The sequence below is a fragment of the Fistularia commersonii genome, chromosome 9, assembly GCF_037954325.1.
Source record: "Fistularia commersonii isolate RoL2024-O1a breed Wild chromosome 9, RoL_Fcom_v1.0, whole genome shotgun sequence".
NCBI lineage: Eukaryota > Metazoa > Chordata > Actinopteri > Syngnathiformes > Fistulariidae > Fistularia > Fistularia commersonii.
This window is the reverse complement of record NC_141292.1, coordinates 10,264,634-10,282,549: the sequence shown is the minus strand read 5'-3', so window position 1 is coordinate 10,282,549 and position 17,916 is coordinate 10,264,634. Positions and strand designations below refer to the sequence as shown.

Genomic DNA, 17,916 nt, shown 5'->3' with positions numbered 1-17,916 from the left:
CGAGCCTTCGTCCCAATCCTCACACCCACTACTTCAGTTGGGTTTCAAAAAGAATATTTAAGTTGTTCAGTCAGCGTCCAGTCTCCTCCTGGAGGTCCCACTGACCCCCGGTGTGTGTGTGTGTGTGTGTGGTTCCCCCTGGCCAACCCCACCTTAGGAGTTTTCCTTGCAGTACATTTAGCACAGCCCCCCATGTCTGCCCCCCATGGCCCTGCTGCATAAATGTCTCTGGAAGCAAAAAACAAAAAAAAGGAATTCTTTAATGATGAGTGTTAAACATTCTCTAAAGCGTCTGCGAAGAGCAGTGGCGACCAGCCGTGCGCTGAAATGTGTTTTGCGTGTCTTAAGGGAACGGTTTGGGCTGGTATGACGCTTCCAACACTGACCAGCAGGGGGCGGGTGACTACTCAGTCACCCCTTGCGGCGGAACACTCTGAATAAGATATTTCCAATTTTAATTTTTTTTTTTGTTGTTGTTCTTGTTGTTGTTGTTTTTTTTTTTTTTTTAATGAGCTTAAATTATTTTCTGAAGAACTGTTAATTATACTTTGATTGTTTCACTGCTGTTTGTGTTTGTTTTCTCCATGGCAATTTTTTTCCTTCTTTTTTTTTTTTTTTTTTATTTTTGTATGAAGGGGGAGTTAGCGTAAGTGGAAGACAATCTTAAGCAGCTGTCGGTCGATATCAAATGGCACCTTCATCGAGAAAAGCATCAATTTCCATCCTTGAAAGAATATGAGTGGGTTTTAATTGACCCGTGGCGACGGCGGGCGCTGCTTCTTCCACAGATACTTGAACCCTTCCCGCCACAATGCCGGTTGTTGTTGTGCCAGAAAAGGCTCCAGGTCTCTGGTGCAAAGGGAATGAAATTAAAACAAAACAATACCAATTTTAAAATGAAGAGAGGGGTCTGTTTTAAACATAGATTAAAGTAAATGTTGTTGCAACCATTTCCTATGATGTTGTCTTTTAAATTTTCCTTTTTTCCATTTCCATGACCGTCCCCCGATCCACCGTAAATATTCATATTGGACACTCAATATCAATATAACCTAAGGGATTCCCCCTAAGGGCAGCTTGGACCACACTTATTTACAGTTTTGTGGTGTGTGCAAATCTAGAGGTTACTCAGCATTTGTTGCAACAGACCCGTAAACATTTTAGTGTGAAAGCTGAAAGTTTCTCTGGAAGCAGGACACATCCCTCTCGGTGTTTTTCATCCGGCAATTTGCACTTTTCGTCTGTCTTTTCCCCGAAGTGCGGGCCTTGAAGCGCCAGGTTGTGCTGGGAAAGGAAGCAAATTCTCACTCCCTCTCTCTCTACAGACATAGACACACACACACACACACACACACACACACACACACACACACACACACATACATACATCTGTGTTTAAAGTTTTCTTTTTTGTTTTTAACTGTCTCATGTCACATGTGGCAGCTCTTGTCTTGTACAGTGTGTAGGGGAGGAGTGTGAGGTGTGTGTGTCTGAGACACACGTGCTCCTCTCATCCACTGTAGTCTAGGTGTAAACTTTATGCATTTGAAAAGACAAGCAGTGCTTACAATGAAAAAAGGAAAATCATTAATAAAACTATTTAAATTATTCACGTCGACTCCTGCTGTTGAAGAACTTTGCTGGCTTTTAATGCTGACAGCGAACGCCTTTTTTATCTTTACAGAATTCATTCTTTTTGCATTTTAAGATTATTTTAATGCGCTTCCTGTGAGAATGTGACAAATGTCACGTCGGTGCATCAAGGGAGGGCAGCGAGGCGACGCAGTAGTAAGCGCTGGTTCAATTCCTGCGGGGGGGCCTTTTCGTGTGGAGTTTGCATCGTCCCCCCGTGTCTTGAGTGGGGTTTCTCAAGGTTCCTCCCACAGTCCAAAAACAAGCAGGAGGTCCGTTACAGACCCTAAATTGAATGAGAGTGAATGGTTGTATGTCTCTGTTTGTGAACCTGGGATTGATTTTTCCATTGTGAGTCAATGACAGCTGGCTGGCATAGGCACCATCATCCCTGTGTGCAGGATTGTGAATCAACAATAAATGAATGTTTCCTTCTATAGAATAAGACCAATCCACACCGTGATAAAGAAAAGGCCTAAAAAACAGGGAATTTAAATATAAAGTAGATAACATCAATTTTATGAATGAGAGGAACCCAAGTGGAACGCGGAGGCTACGAGGAGCAGAGATGAGGAACGTGGAGGATTTTAAGTAGTCAGGGTCCAACAGTCCAGAGTGATGGAGAGAGTGTGGAATAGAGGTGAAGGAATTGATGGAAAAAAGTGTGAGGGGTCATAACTGTGTGATAACACTATCAGCCGGAGTGAAAGGACAGCGATGCTGTATAATTCTGAGCCAGTGGCATTGAGGAGTGACGAGGATGGATAGGATCATGCATGAGTCTCAGAGGGACAGCACATGTTAGATGTCTTGGAGATAAAGTCAGACTGAGATGGGTTAGTCATGTCCAGGGGAGGAGTAGAGAATATATTGGCAGAAGAACGCTGGGGTTCAAACTGCCAGGCATGAGGACCAGAGGAAAAGGGGATGATTCATGGATGTAGTGAAAGAGGATATAAAGTTAGTTGATACAGAGAATAGGGTTGGATGGAGGAGGTTGATATACTGTGGAAAGAAAAAGAACATCATTTATGTAACACATTTATAACAGTTCAAGTGAACCCAGTCCCATGTGGAATTGTGACTGACGTTCAAATGACAGGGACTGATCGTGACAGTGGGAAAGAAAACAGCAACCAATGGAAGTACAGTGAGTAAATATACGTGTATTAGTTGGAACTCATCAGGAAGCTTCTGATGTAGCTGCCAAAATCCCACAGTGTGCCCAAAACACCCTCCCCAACCAAATAACATGCGTGAGACTGAAAGCGCCCTATGACTGCTATTAAGTAGGCCAGCAGTCCTCAGCTGCTCCCACGCAGTTGTTCAGGCTAATGGAGGGAGCAGCGGTGTTAATGGACGGACGGCAGCTTTTTCGCCGAATACTTTGTTTCGGAAGCACGGCGTCATCGAGAGACGGAGCGCACACAGGAAACGGGCTGGCCAGGATAAAGACAGGAAGACTGCGCTGCAGTTTTTTTGTTTTGTAGAAACTGATGACCCCTGATGTTGAAAAGACAAAAACAGGGGAGGGGGGGGGGGGGTTGGACGGGGGCGTCAGACTACAAGTCTTCTCACTGCATTCCATCGTTTTGACGCTCCTCGCCATGTCCGAAATGTCCAGATCCCCCATACAGGAGGACATTCTTCGCCAAGCAGGAATTCCAGATGTAAATCAAGCACAGATGTGGCCGCGCACTTGTATCTTTTAAATCCCAAATATCGTCTGCGATAATCGACCCACCACTTTAGCAGTTCGGCTACACACCTATGCGTTTTGGCTTTCGGCTGCTAGATTTAAGTATTAAACGCTGTTGGAATGTTCCATGTTTCTCCTCCTGGTCCCCAAATGGACCCCCCCCCCCCTCCCTGACAGCGCCTGGAATTTTAACATCAGGCCGTTACATAAACAGCTGTATGTGACCCAAGTGATGTGCACATCTCAAAACAGCTTTGCAGTGTGAGTCGATGCAAGTGAAGAGCATTTATGTCAAGGTTCAAGGCTATGAATGCTCCACTAGCCACCTCTCCTTCCTGGAGGCGTCCCATCATCGTAGACCATCAACAAGGCATCTCCAAGTTAAAATGTTCAAGCAGGTAAGACCTGCAAGCACCTTGTTTGAATTTCTTAAACGGCCGCTGCTATGTTATGAATGCTAAAGTTATTTTTGTGTCTTTCAGGGCGGTGTAGCAATTAGCACTGTCGCAATAAGAAGGTTCCTAGTTCGATTCCGACCCGGAGCCTTTCTGTGTGAAGTCTCAGTGTACTCCAAGAGTCTGCGTGAGGTTCCTCAGGGTTTTCCGGTTTCTTCCCACAGTTTAGAAACATGCTGGAGGTTCATTGAAAACTCAAAATTACCCAAAGGTGTGAATTATAGGGTGAACAGCTCTATGTCTCTATGTGGCCCTGTGATCCCCAAATGGATCTCACCTGAGTAGTATTAGATCATTACTGTCTCCTCACCCTCATGCCCCCCATCTCTACCATATTATAGCGTTTTAGTCGGGAAAAACACCTAGTTGACGGTAAAATATCCGTTGATAAGCAATAGCCGTTGTTGGCCACAGCCGCTCCACACAAGCCTGCAATAGAACTAACTGTTCCCGCACAATTCCGAGTAAAAAAAAAAAATGCTTGCACCCCAAATCACACCCACAAAATTTCCAGCAACCCCCAAATCACACAGAAAACAAGCATCAACATATAAACCCCAACATTCATGACCCACAACAATATTCTTGCTTTCTGGAATGCTCAATTTCTGGTTTCTCCCTGGAACCCTTTTAACTCGAAGCACGGCTGAATTTCCCTGAAATATCTTACAATTATCCAGAAACTGATAACAGAGGCTTTTGAAATGTAACAATCAGGTTAGGAAATCAAAGTCAAACTATTAAGCCTTAAAACGAAAACTTTTTTTTTAACTTATAATGAGGAGGTTTGATGAGTGTGATACTGTGTTACTATTTTGTTTGGGCTAAATTTAACAAAAAAGAAATAAAATTAGTGTTAGAGTCGGTAATAAAGTCAAAGCACAGACAAGCTGGCTGGGGAGAATCTTGCACACGAGTTACTACAAAAACTGAAATGTTTTTATTTTATCAAGTTGTTTGTAAAAGAGCCTTCATTTTTCACCCTCATAATGACAAACATGTCTATTTATGGTGTCTGTTTACATTGCAAAGCTTTTGGGTGGAGGAAGTCAATGAATACAGAAAAATCCTTCAGCAGAATTTGGGCGGTTGGGATTCTACCCAGGGGTCATGGACCTGATAAAAGTTCAGTTCAGTTGTTTTCCTCTTCTCAACTTCCTTTTAAATGAGTTATATCAACAAATACTGTCAATCATATGAATTGAGAAAAAAAAAAAAATTTAGATTTTTAGATTTTATACTGTTATTGTATTGGAGTGCTTCTGTAACTTGAGCGCCGAACCCTTAAAGAATAATAGTTCAGGAAAAGAGACGATATATATCTTTAAAATCCAAAAATAAAACTGTCACTTTTCAGTAAGGCACCTTGAATAAAATGTGTTATCATTATTATTATTATTATTAGCCGCTTTTAAACACAACTAAAGCTAGCCTAGAATAGCTAAATACAGATGTTAACCACTAGCCAGTACAGTTATTCAGTCTTTGTCTTGCTTTGCAAAGTTATCACACTGAAATGAGAAAATAAATCAAATTTCTTGGCAAAACAATGAGAATAAAGGCTAAATTTGTGTTGAACTAGTGTTAGTGACTAATGTTGTAATTACATATGATGACTGTTGTGTTAACATGCTGACACAAGACAATGCATGCTAACACACAAGAATTCTATTATCTAGAATAAAAAAGAATAGAATATTCTTACAAATGTAATCCAGGTCTAACCTTGATTATCTAAATTTAGCTCAAAATTGCACTCGTGTCACGACGAGCAGCTGAGAAATCAGTGAAATGGTGAAGCAACAATGACATTCCTCCTCTTTTATCATTAATTTCATTTTATCTAAACAGTCAGTGATTTGTAATAACATGAACAGACAGTCAGGATCTTTTTGTGAGGTCGGGCCTTCACGTAGTCCGACTTGTGTCGGGGGGGGAAAGTGGAGCAAACTGCTGGGACGGCAGGGTCGAAGAAGAGGGAAGACTTTCTTGACCCGCCAGAAACGCCCACGTGTACTGAATCGTGCTGTTTCCATCTGTGGTGACTCATTATTTATTCAGATTGCTTGATTTAATCTCATGATGGATTAGAGAGGCGTACAGCCTGGTTGCCGTTTACTCAGTACCGTCACTTCATACCAGATGGTGTGGTTACTTTCACACAAACAGACTGGGGACGTGATGTAATCCACTACATTTTTGCTGTTTGCCCTTGTCTTGTCAGAAAGCCTGAGTGGAAAATACCCAGAAAACAATGACAGACACGACAGAGGGTGGTGGAGACAAAGACGAATAAAGTATGGCCTGGAGCCGCGCCAACAACTTCTCTCCGGATATAATCTTTCAGCGTCTGCATCCTGCTTTCTTAGCGAGAAGGAATTGAGCTCCTGCTGTTAAGGAACACCCAAAAGCCCAACCGACAGCGGGTGAAGAAGCGATTTCAGCCGCACTTTATCTCACATGATGGAGACATTCAAAAGGGCCCATTATGGCTGATTATCGCTTAAAATACAAGAGGTCCCTCACCCGCTTTCTTGCTGATTTTGGTTCATTCCAAAAATGTCCAGGATATTTGGCCCTCAAACACTTCCAAGTCTGCAGTTTTTACAAAATTTAATAATTTTACACATTTATGTAAACACTGTATTATTATTTGAAATAATACATACCGGTAATAAAAGATAATGTTAAGAAATAAACTTTTTAAAATTGCATTTACCTTGAAAATCACACGCAGAAAAAAAAAGTCTTTCGACGCCTCATCCAATGACGTTCCTGCCTGGAGTCTGGAAAAGACTCATTCGTAAACCACAACTAAATTCTTTCAGCAATTTTTTCAGCGATTGTATGCAGAGCCTCTGCTATGGCAGTAAATCGCTTTTCCTTGTCCATGATACAAGCCGGGCTGTTGTGCTCTCGGCTCCGCCATCCACTTCTCTCTCTGGACGCTCCGTACTGATCGGGACGTCCTTCGACGTTCCCGTTCTTCTGTACCACAAAGAAATACCGTCTCTGCCATCAATAGTTGTCTGCCAGGTTTCTTTTTTCCGGTTTTGTTGGAGCTCATCTGTGGGTTGATGATCGGGTTACATCACAGTAAAAACTGAATGACTTGTGATGATATCAAACATGATTGATACCGTCGTAAACCCAAGACTCGGAAAAGACGATCGATATTATGGGAGCGCGCTGCGACACCATTAAGACTCTTCTTCAGCTTTTTTTTTTAAGTCTCCGACAACAAAAATCATAAGGGTCAAGCCCAGAAGAAGATGAAATGGAGAAGAATGAGGGCTAGTGTTGTTAGTTACCTGTTTACTTTTCTCCATGATCCCTGAGAATGACAGTGTCTGATACGTGTTTCTCCTCTTCACTCAGCAGGTCAACATTGACGTTTCACCAAATCAGATTCAAACTGGAGAGCCTGATGTGTGTGCAGTATTTCTGGGACTCCATGTTCATAACTGTTGCTGGCGTGTTGGTCCTGTTGCCTCCAGATGTGTTGGGGGAGTTCAGGTATGTCTGATGCTACTTTCCAGGGGATTGTTTTTTGGGGGATGGTAAAACACAGGGTTCGCCATAACTTGCGGCATCTCAATGTGGGACGGTATTGGGAGTGACGGAAAACAAGCCGATTCAACAGTTTTGAACGGAGTGAGCTGTTTTGAAAGGTTCTCAGTCACAGTGTGTTCCTACAAACGCCATTATTGTGATTACTGACGTTTCGTTTTTCAGCGGAGAACATCTGACAGCATGGGATCCTGTTGTTGTTCTATTTCCAGATGGTCTTCTGGGAGCAGAAGTATGAATGTGGAAACAGTAAAGTATGTAAACATTGCAAATTTGCTTTTTAATCAAATGAAGTGTAATACATGAATTATGTGGTCTTCTAAATGTTGCAAACATAAAAGTGTTTTTTTTTTTTTTCAGTTTAGTATCTCGAAGGTCAAGGAAAAGGTTCTCTAAGGTTTCCATTTGGGATGTAATTTTGTAATCACCGGAAGCAGAGCAGGGGTGGGTGGGGTGATCATAGAACACAGGAAGTACTCGAACATCTGAAGGGGGGTGTTTAAGCTTTACCAAAATGACATTTTTCATCTCTGAAACACCTCAAAGTAAATATCTAACTTCAAATATCCTTAAAATAATCGACGAATGTGACTATAGCGTGTCACAGTAAATGAAACCCAGACAGCCACTTGCTTTCTTATGTTACCCAGCTCATTTAGCGTGGAGATTAAGATAATGCACGTTTTCTGGAAGTAGTCGACTCGCCACATATACTTGGCAAATCTTCCCGTGGGAGTTGGAAATGCACCTCCATTAGCCTCCTATGCTTTTCAGCTGTGAGCCATTTAGGGCCACATCTCTTGGTGACGTGGAGGTGACATCATGTTGAAGGAATGCCACAACTCCCGCCCCTCTGCACACACAGATACATGCAAACACACACTCTCTTCCTTCCAATGTACTTGACCGGGAGTCTTCTGTAACAAGTGACCACAGTGTCCTACACGGGTTGTTTTCCTGCGTTATCTCCATGGTTCTGCACCTCCACGCTCATCTCTTTTTCTCTCCTTCCTCCGACATGGTTTCCAAACTCCTGATCCTGATGTTGGGGGCCGCGTGGGCTCAGTCTGGGGATGAAGCCACAGGTAAGATATAATTTCCTTTTTTTTTGTTTTTGTATCAGGGATGCTTAATGCACATTAACAGTATTAACAGCGGAGGTGAAAACAGGATGTTGTGCTTAGGATAGAGAAAAAAAGACCTAACATTAAATCTAGTAAATGATAAGTTATTCATTGTCAACTATCTCATGAGTCAGTTTTTCAATGTGATTGTAAATATCAAAACATGGGTGCTGTGTTTCCAGGAAAACATAATATAGACCTCCCCTTCCAATCGCATATGTTCTTTTTAATAGGCAGACTCCGATACTGTGAAAGTTAGGGATGACGTTGTTTCAGCAATACAAGAGAGAGATTTTATTTATGTTTATATATTTAATTTCATTCTATTTAACTGTTTCCTTTACTTATTGTTATTTCATTTTTGAATTTGTGTGTTTTTAATATGTTCGGACATTTTTCTAAATCAGAGCATAAACTTGATGTCTTACATGTTGTAGCTCTTTTGCAATTGAAAAAACATTTCAAAGCATCATTTTCCTCTTTTTTTCATTCCAGTGACTCAAATGAGTTTATAATCTTTTAAAAATTGCTAAGAATTAGCTCCCTGGCGGAGGCGGAGCAGGTTCAAGCCAGCTCTAATTTTTGGATCAGGGTGCAGTCAGCCTTTCAACCACCTTTCAGTTTCCAAATTACCATACCGTCATATTGGAGCTAAGCTCGGCAAAATCCATTTATAACCTTATTCTTTCTTGAACATACTTGGAAGATATAATTTGACTGGTAAATTGAGAGCTTTACTTTCTACCATACAACTCATAATCCAAATCATGACTGACACTGAAGGGATCCATGTGATCCAAGTTAAGTGAAACACGGCAAGATATTTAAATCCCTTCTCTTGAGGCTGTTGCTGCCTTCCAAACTGACAATGTCCAGGACGGAGCTGTGCCCTCTGACTTCCTGGCAATATCTCTCATCCCCGGAACCTCATATTTTTGCTGGAAACACAGCTAGGGTCTGCTGGAGGTCCCGCTGGGATGGGACCTCTGGAAACGCATCATCCAGCCAAAAGCAACGAAGCTGTCTGGAGGTCACAACACAGAGTTGGGAACTCCCGTCCATGGAGACCAAAAGCAGAGCGAATGACAAAGGGCAGCCCTTGTAGAACCCAACAACTGTATGAAACACGGACATCATTCTCCTGATACTGCAGTTACAGTTGTCATGGCATTTGTACAGAGACTCGTCGACTCATATATATCACCCAGGACCCCATCCTCCTTCAGCAGCCTACACAAATACCCCACTGGATGTGGTCATATTCTTTTAACCTCAAAGTGTTAAAACTCTAGGGGCTCTCTGAGCGTGGCGAAATTGTCCGCTACCAGTACCGGCTTGTACTACCCGGGCAGAATCTACATTGGTCATCCTGAATCAGAGGTTCCAAAACCTGATCCAGCACAGCAACTGAAGCTTTCCCAGGGTAACCAGCTCTGCCACTCTTAGGCATGATCTCAGACTTCCATGTGACACTGAAGAGGCCCCACTAACCCCACTGACTCCAGCATCTCTGGACAAACATCATCCACACAAGATTTAAATCCCTGACAGACCCGACGACGGACTCGCCAGACTATGCCCCCTTCAGGATGCCGGCAAGTGACTCCAAGGGGGCTGGACAGGCCAAATAACAACTTGGCACATGAAAACAAAACAATTGTTTGACATTTCCTTCCTTCCCGAGGAGGGTGCACAGAAGCAACCCTCTCATTTTGTTGAGAAAACTTTAACACAACCCCAGTGAGTAGTGACTGCCCAGTACCTTTTATCACAAGGAACTCCAGAAAGAAGAGAAAAAGAACAATTGAGGAGATTGTAAATTTCTCTTGCTGATGCTGCGCTGCTTCCTTGCCCCAACTCACTCGCGGTTTGTTCCATTATATGTCCCCCATTCAGTTCTTTGACACAACGGGCCGACACATTTGGGTTTCCACCTCTGGCAAATGAAATACACAAGATCCGACTCTAACGCCGTTGGTGAAGCCATTTGGTTGGTTTTTGGTCAGAACCCTAGAAACATTTGGGAACATTTTATCACAGATTCCTGCCTTGATAAGGTTTACGATTTGAGGTAGAGTGTCTTGGTTCTGAATACATTTCTCAATTTGAATGATCTGAAACACCAATTTGAAATGCTTTCAAATATTTGTATGTAATGATCTTGGTCTTTCTCTTTTCTTCTCCCAGCCAACCCAAAGACCTTTGGCATGTTCCCACCAGGGACATATGAACCAATTCCCCAGACATTCAACATATTAAATAGATCCATAATCCATCAAGAGACTTTTGCATTACAAAATCCTTCAAATATCAGGAATGACAGCGGCATCAGGATAGAAAGAATCTCAGAGCAAGCGCGAGTCTTCCTCACAGGTCCAACTTCCACCATCCTCATACCATCCTTCTACACACTGGTTTGCCTCATCAGTGTCCCAATCAACATCTGCGCTGTGATCGCATTTACTCGCAGGATCCGACCCAAGAAGCCGGCGGCCATCTATATGCTAAACTTGGCCTTTGCTGACCTGCTGTTTGCTCTACTGTTGCCCTTCAAGATCTCGTACCACTTCAGAGGAAACGATTGGGTGTATGGGGATGCCATGTGCCGGGTGGTCACTGCAGCTTTCTTTTGGAACATGTATTGCTCAGTCCTTCTGATAACTTGCATCAGCGTGGATCGGCTCCTGGCTGTAGTCTACCCCATCGCTTCCTTGACTTGGAGGCGGCCACAGAAGGCCATCACGGTCTGCGTCTTCATGTGGATTTTATCCTTCGCTGGAGTGGTGCCCCTCGTCATTCGCAAACAGACCGTATACCATACGGACCTGAACATCACTACCTGCCACGATGTAAGCCCCATAAAAGACATCATCTGGTTCCTCAGGATATACTTCATCAGTCTCTGCTGCTTCCTCTTCTTCCTGCCTGTGCTCATCACTGTGTTCTCCTACACTCGCCTGATCTGGTCACTGAGCAGGGTCCCAAAGAGCGTCCCGGGACGATCGGACAAGAGGAAAAGAGCAATAGTGATGGCTCTGACGGTGCTGGTGATTTTCTTGTTGTGCTTCGCACCCACAAACTGTCTGCTTCTTTTTCACTACATAAAATATAACGAGGGAGTTCAAACTCCCAAAGATGCCCCTGATGGCTACTACGCCACCTATCTTGTGTTTATGTGTTTGGGTAGCGTGAACTGCCTCCTAGATCCTCTGGTCTACTTCTTTGGGTCATCTCAGTGCCAGAGAGAACTTCTCAGTGCACTGAGGTGTCAGAAGATCCCAGAACAAGGCAGCAACAAACAGTCTTCTTCTGATTCTTACAGATTCAGCACCAGGACGATCCTCAAAATAAGCCACGCTTGAAGTTTTAAAAATAAACTGCTTAGCAGCCAAAAGAGGAAGCAAAAGAGGCCAGTCTTAGAAAAAACTCGTTGGACTTACACAAAGTGTACGTTTTTCATGAAATGTCATTGATTTCATGATCAATCTCCAACTTCCACAGAGCAAAACCAGTGCATTCTTGAGCCATGTGCTCATGTTTGTTTGGTTGTTCACCTGGTTCCAGGGTCCAAGTCAAGTTGATCCGCAACACCATTGCAAGATTGTTGGATGTGATTATTGGATGTGATCTATCCCTACATAGTATGTAGAATCATGACTGACTGTATTGTAAGTCAGTATTGATACAGGGTGTTCTGCACAGCAAAAATCTATTTATATTTCTATTCACCTTTGAGTTACCAATGCTGGAGATATTGTAAATATCCATGTTACTGCAGGAAGCAGTGACCCCATGGGGTCTGGTGTTGAAATAAAATCACATGTCTGGTGTTTTTTGAAATTATTTCAATTATCGTTGAGCAAATAAGATACGTAACACTCTCATCTGCCTTCATAAAATGAATACATCATTTTTTTGTCTAAGTAAAGAAGATTTTCATAACTATTCCAAGGATTCACTGATCTGTTATTGTTTTATTACTTTAAACTGCATGTATTGAGCTGTAGGAATTCATATCCCATATGTGAAACATATGCGTTTTTATATTTGATTTCTGAAGTATTCTTTGCTAAGTGCTCATATAATTCTTTGCACTATTTCAGCTGTGAATAACTTGAAGGCATTCAGACATTGTGCTCTGCTGTCAATAAACACAAATTATACCACGTGTTTTGTGATTTAGAGAAGTATGTTCACGGTATCTAAAAGCTGTCAGATGTGACCGAGAGACAACCTGCATCTGGCTGTGTTCAACACTGTCCCTTGCTGGGCATCGATGGAACCGCATGGATTTCACATCCCTATGCAGGATACTCTTCATCCTCCAGATGGTTCTGCTGCACTTTTTTATTTTGGTAAAGATTTATATCAGGTAGCAGGGTAAAAAAAACAACGAGGGAGCTTATAGCTAAGATGCAAAAACAAAATCGGATCTTCCCACGCCGTATGCAAGATGTTAACCAGATTCTCACATATGCAAAAGGGGTGTTTAACGCATTTGTCAAACATTGGAGAGAAATACAGGGGAAGTGCGACAACAGAAACATTAAACTGGGTCAATAGGATGATGTATGTTGTCCTGGGGTCTATTTAAGTGACACAAATTTTTTTTATTGATTTCAATTCAGGGTCGTTTTCATTGTGGTTATAGTTGGATTTCATTTGTGACAATGTTTAGTTTTTTTCAGTACAAGACCGAAAGTAAGTTTCAAAACCAATCCTTGCAGAACGCGACCGGCTGGATTATGTGAGAACTCGGACAACGAACATTTCGTCTCTTTTTAACCAACTTGATTTATCTCATAAAACCTTAACTTTTTTGACTTACTAAATACAAACAACAACGTTTAACTTAACAAAACTAACTTTAGAGATTCTGTTTTTTAAACATACATGGCTAAATCAAAACATACATCAATAACATCTCGACAACATCAGGGAACACAATTTTGCTTTCAAAAAAAATTGTATAACTACCATAACAACAAACAAAACATAACAAAAATAACAGCAAGAGTAGAACGTAGATGAAGACAAATGTACAATTTAAGAGGCCACTGAAAAATAAATAAATCATGAAAAAATCGTAAGGAGGCACTGTGTTTTTAGTCCGTGGAGTCACTCGGTCATCCAGGTTGTGGTGAATTCATGCCGAAATTTGAATTGAGTTTCTTCACTTAAAGGTGTTTCACCCTTCAAGTGACAATATCCAGGACAGAGCCGTGCCCTCTGACCTCCTGGTGCCATCACTCATCCCTGCAAGCTGATACTTGGCTGCAACCACTGGCAGGGCATGCTGCAGGTCCTGCCAGACTGTCACTTGGGAGTCATCATCCAGTCAAAAGCAAACAGGCAATCATGGCATTTGTAGGGAGACTGATTGACTAATAACTTTCGTCCCAGGGGTCCCATCCCCCATCAGCCCAACCACCCATCCACACACACACACACACACACACACACACACACACAAATACCCCTCGGGGTGCAGCAATATCCTCTTAGCACAAAGTGTTGAACCTCCAGGGGCTCTAAGGGCATAACATTGTCCACTCCCACTGCTAGCTTGTCCACTCGGCTACTACCCACGCAGAATAGTTAATCCTGAATCAGAGGTTCCAAAACCTGATCCAGCACAGCAACTGAAGCTTTCCCAGGGTAACCAGCTCTGCCACCCTTAGGCATGATCTCAGACTTCCATGTGACACTGAAGAGGCCCCACTAACCCCACTGACTCCAGCATCTCTGGACAAACATCATCCACACTAGATTTAAATCCCTGACAGACCCGACGACGGACTTGCCGGACTATGCCCCCTTCAGGATGCCGGCAAGTGACTCCAAGGGGGCTGGACAGGCCAAAAGACAACTTGACACATGAAAACAAAACAATTGTTTGACATTTCCTTCCTTCCCGAGGAGGGTACACAGAAGCGACCCTCTCATTTTGCTGAGAAAACTTTAACACAACCCCAGTGAGTAGTGACTGCCCAGTACCTTTTATCACAAGGAACTCCAGAAAGAAGAGAAAAAGAACAATTGAGGAGATTGTAAATTTCTCTTGCTGGTGCTGTGCCGCTTCCTTGCTCCAACTCACTCGGGGTTTGTTCCATTGCATGTCCCCAAATCAGTTTTTTGACACAACGGGCCGATACATTTGGGTTTCCACCTCTGGCAAATGAAATACACAAGATCCAACAATAACGCCATCAGTGAAGCCACTTGGTTGGTTTTTGGTCTGAACCCCAGAAACATTTGGGAACATTTTATCACAGATATTGAGGGAGATTCCTGCCATGATAAGGTTTACGATTCTAGGAGGAGTGTCTCGTTTCTGAATACATTTCTCAATTTGAATGATTTGTAACAGCAATATGAAATGCTTTCCAATGTTGTTATGTAATGATCTTGGTCTTTTTGTTTTCTTCTCCCAGTCAGACAAGGGGCCTTTCCCATGTTCCCACTAGAGATCCCTGAACCAGATTCCCACAGATTCAACGAAACAATTTTCTGTAATGACAGCAGCATCAGGAAAGCAAATATCTCAGAGCAAGCTCAAGCGTTCCTCACAGGTCAAACTTCCACCGTCCTCATACCGTCCTTCTACACACTGGTTTGCCTCATCAGTGTCCCAATCAACATCTGCGCTGTGATCGCATTTACTCGTAGGATCCGACCCAAGAAGCCGGCGGCCATCTATATGCTAAACTTGGCCTTTGCTGACTTGCTGTTTGCTCTACTGTTGCCCTTCAAGATCTCGTACCACTTCAGAGGAAACGATTGGGTGTATGGGGATGCCATGTGCCGGGTGGTCACTGCAGCTTTCTTTTGGAACATGTATTGCTCAGTCCTTCTGATAACTTGCATCAGCGTGGATCGGCTCCTGGGCGTAGTCTACCCCATCGCCTCCTTGACTTGGAGGCGGCCACAGAAGGCCATCACGGTCTGCGTCTTCATGTGGATTTTATCCTTCGCTGGAGTGGTGCCCCTCGTCATTCGCAAACAGACCATTTTCCATCCGGACCTGAACATCACTACCTGCCATGATGTAAGCTCCATAAAAGACATCATCTGCTTCTTCAGCATATACTTCATCAGTCTCTGCTGCTTCCTCTTCTTCCTGCCTGTGCTCATCTCTGTGTTCTCCTACATTCGCCTGATCTGGTCACTGAGCAGGGTCCCGGGACGATCGGACAAGAGGAAAAGAGCAATAGTGATGGCTCTGACGGTGCTGGTGATTTTCTTGTTGTGCTTCGCACCCACAAATTGTCTGCTCTTTTTACACTACATACATTTTATCGAGGGAGTTCAAACTCCCAAAGATGCCCCTGATGGCTACTACGCCACCTATCTTGTGTTTATGTGTTTGGGGAGTGTGAACTGCGTCCTAGATCCTCTGGTCTACTTCTTTGGGTCATCTCAGTGCCAGAGAGAACTTCTCAGTGTACTGAGATGTCAGAAGAACCCAGAAGAAGGCAGCAACAAACAGTCTTCATCTGAGTCTTACAAATTCAGCATCAGGACGATCCTCAAAAAAAGCCAAACTTGAAGTTTTAAAAATGAACTGCTTAGCAGCAAAAGGGGAAGAAAGAGAGGTCAATCTTAAAAAATACTTGTTGGACTTACACAAAGTGTAAGTTTATCATGAAATTAAAATCTTTCTTTCTTTGTTCAGCACAGAGAAAATCTATTTGTAATTTTATTCGCCTTTGAGTTACCAATGCTGCAGATATTTTAAATATCCATGTTTCAGCAGGAAGTGACCCCAAGCTTTTTAATGATCCCAATGAGTCTGGCTTTGAAATAAAATCACGTCTGTAATTTTTTTCGAAATTATTTCAATTATCGTTGAGCAAATAAGATACATAACACTCTCATCTTCCCTCATAAAATGAATACATCATTTGTTTGTTCAAGTAAACAAGATTGTCAGTATTGTCAAGCACTCCAAGTATCACTGATCTATTAATGTTTCATTGTTTTTGACTGCATGTATTCAGCTGTAAGAATTCATAAGCCACGTGTGAAACATGCCTTTTTTTTTGTTGTTGTTGCTGAAGTATTCTGAGCTAGGTACACGTATAATTATTTGCACTATTCACCTGTGAATCACTTGAATGTATTTAGACATTGCACTTTGCTGTGAATAAACACAAATTATACCACATGTTTTATGATTTAGAGAAGTATGTTCACAGTATCTAAAAGCTGTCAGATGTGACCGAGAGACGACCTGCATCTGGCTGTGTCCAACACTGTCTCTTGCTGGTCATCGATGGAACCGCATGGATTTCACATCCCTATGCACGATACTCTTCATCCTCTAGATTGTTCTGCTGCACTCTTGTTTATTTTGATAAAGATTTACATCAGGTGGCAGTTTAAAAAACATCGAGGGAGCTTATATGTAGGGTGCAAAAAAAAAATCCGATGTTCCCAGGCCGTATGCAAGATGTTCACCAGATACTCACAAATGCAAAAGGGGGTGTTTAACGCATTTGTCAAACATTAAAACAAAATAAAGGGGAAGTGTGACAACAGAAACATTAAACTGAGTGAATAAGATGATGTATGTTGTTCGGGGTGGTTTTCATTATGGTCATAGTTGGATTTCATTTGTGACAATGAGTAGTTTTTTTCAGTACAAGATCGAAAGTAAGTTTCTAAACCAATCCTTGCAGAACGCGACCACCCAGATTATGTGAGAACACAGACAACAAACATTTTTTCTCTTTTGATCTAACTTATAAAACCTTAACTTTTTTTGACTTACTAAATACAAACAACAACATTTAGCTTAAGAAAACTAACTTTAGAGATTCTTTTTTTAAACAAACATGGCTAAATCAAAACATACATCAATAACATCTCGACAACATGAGGGAAAATAATTTTGTCCTCGAAAAAAATTGTATAACTACCATAACAACAAATAAAACATAACAAAAATAACAGCAAGAGTAGAAAGTAGATGAAGACAAATGTACAATTTAAGAGGCCACTGAAAAATAAATAAATCAATGAAAAATGGCAAGGGGGCACTGTGGTTTTAGTCCGTGGAGGTACTCAGTCGTTAAGGTCGTGGTGAATTGTTGCCAAAATTTGAATTTAATTTCTTCACTTGACGCTGTTTCACCCTCATCCGAGATCCTCTCTCAGTTCCCACGGCCTGCGGGGAGTTTCTGAATTTATGTGATAAGGTCTGGGTGGGTTTAGGTTATGGGGCTTGTAATCTAAATGTAAGAACTGATCGGCAGAAGCTAGGACTAAGGGAGTTGTTGTGCTATTGAGGGTGTCATTCATTGGGGACAAAGGAGCAAATTTTTTTCGGGATTACCAAGATTGAAAAGGTAAAGGTAGACACAGGAGTGAAAGCTGTTGGATCACATGAACTGAGGCTCATGTGGAAGTTACCAGGGGCTGGTGGTGAACCTCA

General features: G+C 42.3%; 1 protein-coding gene across 2 annotated transcripts; it reads left to right on the top strand.

The window, feature by feature from the left end:
• The first annotated feature begins 7,514 nt into the window (after window positions 1–7,514).
• Window positions 7,515–16,775, top strand: LOC147231184 (proteinase-activated receptor 1-like). 2 transcript variants are annotated; one of them, XM_086152416.1, is made up of 2 exons: window positions 7,515–8,441; window positions 14,915–16,775. In XM_086152416.1, the coding sequence occupies exons 1-2, from the start codon at window positions 8,327–8,329 to the stop codon at window positions 16,027–16,029; spliced, it is 1,230 nt and encodes a 409-aa protein (XP_086008542.1). In that variant the 5' UTR covers window positions 7,515–8,326; the 3' UTR covers window positions 16,030–16,775. The 2 variants fall into 2 exon arrangements, with proteins under 2 accessions (XP_086008542.1, XP_086008541.1); XM_086152415.1 differs by lacking the exon at window positions 14,915–16,775 and adding an exon at window positions 10,668–12,648 and having other exon boundaries at window positions 8,242–8,441.
• Window positions 16,776–17,916: the final 1,141 nt, after the last annotated feature.